General features: G+C 43.5%; 1 protein-coding gene across 1 annotated transcript in view; it reads right to left on the bottom strand.

Moving 5' to 3' along the window:
- The window catches only part of MED27 (mediator complex subunit 27), a 109,639-nt gene extending 107,437 nt beyond the window's left edge, over window positions 1-2,202 (bottom strand). Inside the window, exons 1-2 of the mRNA XM_009322176.1 lie at window positions 2,167-2,202; window positions 1,592-1,692 (exon numbers count right to left, since the gene is read on the bottom strand). Coding sequence (XP_009320451.1) covers window positions 1,592-1,692; window positions 2,167-2,202 — 137 coding nt within the window. The remainder of the gene's footprint in view (window positions 1-1,591; window positions 1,693-2,166) is intronic.
- Between the last annotated feature and the right edge of the window lie 7,643 nt (window positions 2,203-9,845).

Here is a 9,845-nt window from a genome sequence, read left to right as displayed (position 1 = left end):
TGTCTCCTAGCCTAACAGGATTATTCCTGGACAGAAACACACATTTCTGTGAAAGGAAAATAGTTCTCTCTCAGCAATGTGTTGTGAGCTGAAACTAATGATCAGGGCTCACTACAAACAGAGGCTGCCTTTCCTTTCATTTTTTTTCAGAGTAACACTGTGTGGCATCCCAACACTTTAAAAACAACCTCCTGCTCCACTGGTACCTAGCATGATGCTAGTAAGAGCTTCGTATAAGGGATGTTGCAGAATCTGTAACAACAAACTTCATTTTTTTAAAAGGAGTAGCATTCTCTGCTTGCTTCTGTAAGTGGCTGTTTAACTAGGCCTACCAAACATTGCAGATATACATACAAATGCATTTTAATCAACCACAAAAACACTCTGTAGCATAAGTAGTTATGCAGCTGTGCCCACAAGAGCACAGGTAAGTAGGCTAGTAAATATTTGATAAACTATGGTTGCATGGGATAGTAAACATAAATATTTAGTATAATATTTATTTACATTTATATTCTATGTTTAGAATCATATTATGTCTAAAGACAAATATACATTCCAGTGTTTGGTCTAGTAATACTACTCATAGACATGTGCTTAGGTAAGATATTTAATACAGTGTCATGATGCAGGCAAGAAAATGAAAGGATTCGTTTATAAGATATATACACAGACATACAACTATATACATATTTAGTTTTCTTTGTAGAGTAATTGCACTATGAGAAACAAATGCAATATAAATATCAGCATCTCTTTGCAAGGTGGTACATGTTGGGCTTCTAACATAGGACTTGTCAGTTGGCAGGGAATGACCTTGGGGGGTGCATTACAAAATGCTGGACTGGCATGAGAGCAGATTTGCAATGAACACAGTATGAAGTGCAAATATCACTCCCCCAAGGCGTAGGCCCAAGCACAGGCAGATTTCGTGCCTTTCTTATGGAGTAAAATGGAGGTTTTGGTGATTCTTTAGAGAAATGCAGGATGCAATCACTGCAAAGAGAAAAATTCCTTGCCAAAAGCCCTGGGAATGCACTAGCTCCCTAGCAGGGCTGCGACTCATCCTCTGTAAGGCTGACTTTCGCCTCCATCCTGAAATAGAGGTGGCGTACTGTTTGACACATTAATATTTATTACAGCTTGCAGTGCAGCAATAGTCCTATATCAGAGCTGACTCTATTATAGAGAAGACCTGCATTATAGCAAGAGGTGGCCCTTTACAGGGTTTTGGTTTTTCTGCCTGATAACACATTTTGGACTACAGTCTCTCTATATACATCGAAAATTCCTTTTACAGCTACATTGCATTTATGATGACAGACAGCCTTTATCTCCAGTTGAGGGCCTTTTCAAAGAGTTCCTTAAGTTCTGATTTTTTTTTTAAATGAATTAAATGAGATTTCTTGCAAAATATATATCTGTATGTGTACGTGCAGGCTTGGGTACTGTTTAGTGCCATTTATTTTGGACCCCTGACCAAAGCCACGATGTCAGCTTGACTGGAATATTTTGTGCCAAAGTAGAGAAGTCATCTTTGGAGGACCAGTAAAGCAGTAAAAAGCATTTAATCTCTAATTCATGGGCTTACCTATGGCCCGTGTTACTCAGGACTGTTTTCACAACTGCTCCACGATGACCTCGGTGAGATGTGGCAGAGCAGTGGTTCCGGTCTTCATGGATACTAGTTGCCTGTTGTAAAAAAAAACATCGTCACTGTTAATACCTCCAACAGAAAGACCTATGTGCAGTGTTGGGTTTTGCTGCTTTTTTTTTCTTAGCATGCACCACTGTCTTTTTAGCGGTATGCCTGCTGAATATTAACTACCCTAATGATCCCAGCGCAGCTCCTAGCACTGCTGCTTCCTTTAGTCGTAGCTGAAGTGATTTTCTGCCTTTGTAGCAGTTTCAGTAGAGGGGCCGAGGACTGGCAGAACTACAGCAGCTGAGCAACCTTCCTCTTCTTCACAGGCAGCTCACAGCCAGACACCAGTGCTGACACACAAGGTGGGAAGCTTTGGTTGCCATTTTACCTTATTGATACTAATTCTGTAGTGCCTATGCCTTTAGACCTGGGCTCTGCTCTGCCATGCACCGCACAAACACAGGGTGAAGAGATGCTCGGTCCTCCCAGAGTTTATCTCTGAGAGTTAAGGACCTGCTTACACGATCTCCTCTGGATGCAGTTGGGCTGCCTGACATGGTGGCTGTGTTTGGAAGCCCATCCCTGCAGGAGGACACTGCTCTCCCTTCTGTCCGCCAGCTTGCCTGGACTGCGAAGGGTGAGGGAAGGATGTTCTGGGTCACAGGGCCAGCAGTTGTCTAGCAGGGCTGGGGTGAGAGGCGGAGGGTGGTGCTGGGTGGGGATTACCTCCAGCTGGAGCATGAGAGAGAGCGGGCGTGCAATACACAGCAGAGAGGATACAAGGCAACCGGTCAGCACGGTGGGCAGGAGCAGGATAGAAAATGAGCGAGTAGGAGGAATGTGAAAGAGCATGAGGTGGTTTCTCAACCACTCATGGAGGAATTCCCTCCCAGGGATATACTGGGAAGTCAGAGAAAGAGTGCAAAGAAAGGTAGGAAAACACTTCTACCAGCAGCTTCTGTAAGAGCACAGGAGGACAAGGCTGCGTCAGTAATGGCCAAGAGAAAGGATGTTGGCGTTATCAACACACAGGTATACAAACCACAAGATTAAGTCTAGGCCTGAATTTCGTCGATGTGGAGGGATATCAGAGGCTGCATTTGAGGGATGCTACACAGAGAAAAATCTGTACAATCTAAACTGGAGTTGAGGACAGGGTGGGAGATGCAAGATGGATGGGGCGCTGTGGCATGCTTGAGTGGAGGATTGGCATGACTGATGAAGGAAAGCCTGTGGTATTTGCGTTTTGGGAACACCAGATGAACTTTCAATGGCATGAAAGGGAACTTGTACACGAAATGTACCAAAGAGCCTAATCTAGAGCAAGAAGGGGCTAGGAAAGTTGACAAAGAATTTTGGAAGCCAAAACAAAAAAATATAGTCAAAATAGCAGAAGACCATTTGAAATGTCTTTTCCATGACTGGGAAATACTGAATCCGCAGCCTTCCTCATAGAGATGAGCAATGAGAAGGAACCACTTTAATCTGCCAGTTTCCTGGGTGAATTAGTCATTGCCAGGTAGAGAATGAAACCACAGTACCTCCTGTCTTGAAAAGTGAGCAGATCTGGGAACAGAAGAGGAAGGCTGAGCACAGATGCATTGACACAGGGTCTGTAATCCTGCTGCTCAGATCCTAACTGCACCTGGAAGAGTTAAGGAGAAGGAGAGGCAGGAGGAACTAAGGAGGAGACCAAACTGATCCCTCCCACGTGCTGTCAGCATTTTACCCCCTCAAGCGCTGCTGTTCCTCCCATCTCACCCAGCTGCAGCCAGGACATGCTGCACCATCCTGGGGAACTAACCCATCTGCATCTCTCCAAAAAAAAGGGGCTCCTCTCTCTCTCTCTCTCTGACTTGCCCCCCAGCCTCCCCCCAGGCACACTTCATTTTTCATTGACTGACTGGTAAGATTGTGCCTGACTTCATTGAGAGGCTTTTAAAATCTTAGTCTTTGCTATTAGTATTGATTAGCTTTGTCCTCTTAATGGGCTGTTTTTTTGTCTCCTGGCTTGTTGCATCGTCGGGTTATATATTACTCTTCAGGGTTCTTTGTATGGATTCATAAATGTGAGTACAGTTGGGGACCACCTCTGAGAAGAGATGCTAATCTTCTGAACAACCCCCCCAAGCCATCTTTCAGTGTTTAGGAGACCATTCACAATGAGAAAAAGGATAAACAATCTGGTCGTTGCATTTTTTCTGGGGAAAAAAGAAAAGAAAAAGAGAAAAGGGGGAGAGCAACTTGTTCTTCCAAGGGGAGAGTGTGAGTATTTAGTAAATTAATGAGGCGATGCACCAACTTTATCCCTGCAGCCATGGGTTCTCAGCTTAAAAATACAAAAGTAGTAATTAATAGTTTGCACTTATATAGCATTTTTGCAGATTAACCTCTCCACCAAAAGTTCATCTAAATGCAGCCATTTCTGGAGTGGAACATAGTGGGAGTTTAATAATGCATAGCAACACCATGCAAGAACTCAAGTCAGGAATATTATACAGAAATAAAAATGCAGGGGCAAGGTTCATAGTGAGAGAACTCAGTTACTCTGGCTAGAATTGCTTCACGCAGTCCGGCTAATAACCTGCCTTACAAAGTTGTTGCTGAATTGTTAAAATATTACAAGCAGGTATTACAAGTACACTTCAGTTCCATATCTCATCTTACAGCTAGCATCTCCCAGAGCATGGTGCCTCCAGTCTAATACCACTGCATTAATCCGATATTGATTCTAAGGAAACAGAGCTTCTGAGCCACCCAAACAATGTTTTGCAGCACAGAAGGTTTCCATTGACATCTCTCCTCAAGCCACTGACCCCGCAGTCCTGTTAGTTTGTGAGAGCTGCAAATATCACATTGCAAGGTGATGCGGGTGCAGCCCATTGATTTGATGCTCTCACCCTCATCCCCTGGGAATGCATCCATTGCACAACTTAGCTTGGATGTCAGAGAAGTACTCCAGGCGAGAGAACTGCCTCAGAAACAGATGATAGTTTTCCTGTTTTTTCTATTGCTAGAAAATGCTATTTGCCATTTCCGCACCTCATTCAAAGTCTCCAGTCCTTACTACTGTTTGGCATCAGTTGGTTGCCATGGGATGGGGATCAGGTGTCACTTTTAGCCCTCTTCCTTGGGTGCTTGTGCCTGGGGTTTGACTTTCAGTTGCCTCACTCGCATCAGCTCACTGATACCCCCTGCGGGGTTTGTTCAGCAGTGCCTGTGACTGTAGGCTATGACCTCTCCAGCAGCACAGCCTTGGTCCTTCTACGGCAGTGAAGATGTCCTGTGACACCTGGAGCTGGAGATGTTGCTCATGAACGGTGAGTTCAGCTCACGAAAGAGGGAGAATGTACTACTGAGGGGGTGTTCGCTCGTTAGCTGACCCCAGGTATTCCTTGATTGGACTCTGCTTCCTTCAAAAGTCTCTCTTGAGGGTTGAGCTCTAATCAAATTAAGATTTGTTGGCCAGTGAGGAATAATGGCAAATCTGAAGTCCTGAAGGCTTATGGAAATTTGCCGACATGGAGCATATAATTTTTACATATAAAGGAGAAAACGGATTTGCAAAACAAGTTTCTCAGCTGGCAAAACAAGCTATAACAGAGAGCACAGCAAAAGGGAGAAAATAGTCTAGAGAATACTGCAACACAGCTTGAACACAAGGGTTTTGCCTGAGAAAAGCAGTTTCTTGTAATTCTACTGGAAAGGCATTTTACTCTGAAAATGAAATCTAGACAGGATGTTACTGATGGTCCACATCTTATTTTCAATAAATGATGAACCTTCATGTCCCATGACATATGAAAGTAGAAAGCTGCATTCTATTATATTCAGCAAAGGTTTTTTCCCCCTTTTGTTTAAATATATTCATTATCAAAGGTATAGTGCCCTTGAGAAGCTGAGGCAGTTGCTTGTATTGCTGTGCAAGGAATTTAAGATACTTACTGAAGTTTTTACGAACGATGATGCAGAGATGTGTAGCGTGTCTTTCAAGACCCCCAATCCATCTATTCAGAGCTGACACTTAAGCTGTAAAGAGACATCCTTGTCAAACTACTTACATATTGCATATACAATGAGATAGCTCTTCATTTCTAGCACACTAGTTGCAGGAGTTAGAATTTAAAGCAGAAGGGCTCTAGACCTCTTATTTCAGACTCTTGTGGCTCCACGTGTGGAAATCACATTGGCAATAATGAAAGTTCAGCATTTACATTGAATGCATAGCACATGAGAGGGCATGAAAATATTGTGATGAAAAAGAATCTGGCTCGATACAACAATGTTTCCATCCTGCGCTTCAGAAATCGTTAGCGTGCTACAAGTTTGGGGGTGTGTGTGTGAAGGGACGATACTTGCTTGGGATGCAGGTTATCCCCATACATCCTTTGTCCTGCTGTTCAGCAGTGACACTTAGGAAAATAAATACATTTGTATGTACCGTACAGACCTACAATACAAAAGAGAGAAAACCACCGCAAATGGCTGATTTCTGAAAGTCAGTAAGAATAATAAGATTCAGTTCAGCCCTTAGATACATACCAATGGTTTCATCTTGATTCCTCTTTACATGTTACACTTCCTACTTTTACTATTATTTTATTTTACGAACACTTTTCCCAACTTCTGCCTGTCCTTTAGGCACACTGATGACTATTCCATATAATATTTTCATTTTTAACATGTGTTATGCCCTCGCACATGGTTTAAAAGCAGGAAGAATTCTTTGCTTTCTCAAAAAATAAGAGTGCTTGCTATTAACCACCTTTTGGTCTCTGCTGTGCAGTCAAGAAAGGGTGGCTCAGGTGTCTTCTAACCCAGGAACTGAAGTAACTAGAAGTCGATGCCTAAGTTGACAGGAAGCTTTCTCCTATGATGATATATTTCAAAGGAAAGAAGTCCATTGACATGTGGAGTGCCTACACCAGTCATGCTGGGTGCTAGAGGAGCTCCATCTTTATGCCAGTTTTTGTCCATGACAGTTTCTCATTGGCAGCCATAAAAAGTGATGTGAAAATCTGAAAATGGATGGTAACAATTCGTTTTCTACATTTGCTTTGTTAATGTAACTTAATAATTTCCATGTACCAACAGCTTGGTTGTTCCTGCTGGAGTTCACTAGTTAAGTAGTTCTCCCCATAAGAAAAATCTCTGGGTAACATGGGCATCATCTGAACCAACTCACTCGCTGCCGGGAAATGGCAAGATTTCTTAGAATAACAACGATCCGGGCAGCGTTTTTACAAATCAGTGTAAGTTCAACTCCTGTGAAAAGGGTTTTCTAGGGAAGAACCCCTGGGTACAGCACAGCCCTGTTTTGGAGGCAAGCAGGAGTTTAAGATTTCCTTCTGCCTCCATGACTCAGTGGGAACGGTGCCTTTCCCACAGCGCCCTTCAGAGCAGCAATAACACTGCACGACATCGTCTCAGACAGGCAGCCTCCCAAGGCTACTTCAGCAGCTGGAAATCTTTAGAGGTGCTTTATAGATATGCCCACTCTTACAGCAGGTGCCACGTCCTATTCCACTAAGGAATTTTCCTGCACCTGCTCCACGGAGAAATCCATGCGAGGCTGAAGGTCACCGCTCTGAGAAGTCCTTGCATTACGTGACCTCAGCTGGCTAGGATGTGGTACCGGGTAATGTCTAATGGGTTTCGTATGACTCAGGTTTTTCTCCTTTGTCCTTCCCTCTCCTTCACCAGTGTGCATTTTGCTAGTTAGTGGTTATGCAGCAACAGCTGCAAAGTACCATTTTAAGGCAAATTACTATTAATATCACTTTGCCAAATTGCCACAAACTATTGGATATCATTCTTCCAAGCAGCCTGGTCACTGCAAGCCTCTAAGCAGAGTATGCATTTTTATCTTCACGTGCATTTTTATCCTAACACAGTGGTGCATAAGGATAAAAGTCAGGAACCTTGCCTGGCTGCCAGCAGAGGCAGGCGGTGCTCTGAGCACAGCTCCAGCCAGCCCGGGCTCCCGCTCTCACACCGGGTACAGTTACGCTGCAAAAGTACTGGAGGAGAAATCTGCTGTAGTGAGCAATGCTTCTGCGATGTGGCAGTTCAGTAGGTGGCACAGGAAAGCTAATGCTCCAGCGCGATACTAGAGGGCACTGTAAACCTGGCAGTTTTGGCTTCCGAGTGGGACGAAGTAAAAATTGAAGTGTTTGCTATTTGCAGTCATTAAAGCTCTCTTGGTACTTAGTGCAAAATTAGTGCTAACCCCTGGGTCCTGAACAAATTAATTTGTGGAATTACATTCTGCTGTCATAGATCCCCCCTTACAGTTACAGTACAGGATCCTTATTCATTGCCAGGCCCTGAGCTACTGTATCCCGCTGCTAGAGGGACTCCACCTCCAGTAAACGAGCAGTCGGTATAATGCTTGGAGGAGAGGGGAGCAAGAACCATTATGAGGACTCAGGAACTTTTTTTAAAGCTATCACTTAACAGTAATGTGTTCCATTAATTGGCAGCCAGACCGCTGCCTGACTTCATTTAAAAAAATGATGGTTTCCTTTTATTGTGGTAGCGCAAGGTTTCATCCTGTGTCTTTTGTACAGGCCAACATCAATTTTTTGTGTGTCTGCTTAAGGATACACACCTATCAGAGAGTAGGAGAGTTCCTGCGCTGCGATAAAACAAAGTTGTTTTTTAAAAGAGTCTTTTAAGGCATATTTAAAAATAGGAATATGCTATTCTAAATTAAACACTCCAATCAATGTGGTCGATAGATTAATAGGTTTCAGTATCTGTCTCCTCAGATATTCCTCATACACCCATCACTGTAGTTTATAATTCAGTATTCAACTTAAATTAGTAAGATTTAAACTGAAACAACAACAGACTGGCAAGTAAACAAGACTTCCCAATTTAAATGTAAAATGTTTACCTAATATGCAGAATCAAGCTCTCCACTCGCACAGTATCACCGCCACACAAAATACACAGAGAACCACAGGGAACAAGAGGAAAAGGGATCTTGAGAGGTCACCTAGTCCATCTCCTTCCCCCAGGGTAGGATCAACCCTGCCTAAATCGGTCTTGACAGGCGTTTCTCTAACCTGTTCATCCCTGAAGGTTTTTAAGGAGATTCCACAAGCTCCCCAGACGGTCTATTCTGGGTGTCAGCTATTCTTACAGATGGAACATTTTCCCCAAAGTCTAACCCAAATTGCATTTGCTGCAGTTTAATCCCACTACTTCTGTCCTACCCCGGTGGACGTGGGCAACAGTTTATTACTTTTGTAGTATCTTTTACATTTTGGGAGATCATTACTGTATTTTCGTCAGCCTTAAGTAATCGACCGCAGTTCTTTCCTTCTCAGTAGGTTTGTTTTCTAGAACTCTGACCGTTCTTTTCATTTTCTGTATTTTTCTGGAAGTCTGATGACCAAAACTGCTCCTCCCCAACACTCAGTACAGATGGGAGCAGTGTACCATACTACACTCTCTTTACGTACCGTGGTGTCAGCTTTGCTTTTCTCACACCGGGGTACCACAGTTGGCTCAGGGTTAATTTCTTGCCCACAATATTACCCCTTTTCCTTAGAAATGCTGCCTACACAGCCATTTCCTGACATATGTTTTGATAGTTCTCGTACATTCTGCTTTGCCCTTGTCCTTTTTGAACGTCAATCTCTTCTTTCCAGCCTGTTTCTTCAGTTTGTTAAGATTTTTGAATCTTTCTCCTGTTCTCTGAGAGCACTTGCAGCCCCTCTCAGCTTGGTATTGTCAGCAGATGCAGTAAGTCTACTCCATATTCCATTACCCAAGTCACTAATGAAAATATTGAATAATAGCAGCCCCTGCACAGACCCCTGCAGTGCCGTACTCAAGCCATCCTTCCACCTCGACAATATACAGCCGATAGCTTTTCAGTATGCTTTCCCAGCCAGTTTGGTACCTCATAGCATTTCTCCTCGACCGTATTCCCCCACCTTGCTCCTGGGAATGCCATATGAAACAGTGTCAAAAGCCTTACTGCAGTCAAGATGTATCACATCTCCAGCTTCTCCCCTCTCTGAGACCTGCTGCCCCGTCACAGGAAAATTAGATTGCTTTGACATGATTTATTCTTGACAAAACCACGGCTGGTGGGGCTGCTGTATACCTTAGGCCAATGCCTTGCCTTTGGATCCAGCGAGCAAAATTCCATGCCCATTGAAGTAAGGGACAAAACTCCCAGCATCCG

The sequence above is a fragment of the Pygoscelis adeliae genome, unplaced genomic scaffold (assembly GCF_000699105.1).
Source record: "Pygoscelis adeliae isolate BGI_AS28 unplaced genomic scaffold, ASM69910v1 Scaffold114, whole genome shotgun sequence".
Classification (NCBI taxonomy): domain Eukaryota; kingdom Metazoa; phylum Chordata; class Aves; order Sphenisciformes; family Spheniscidae; genus Pygoscelis; species Pygoscelis adeliae.
The sequence above is the reverse complement of the archived record's forward strand: the minus strand, read 5'-3'. Positions and strand labels throughout refer to the sequence as shown.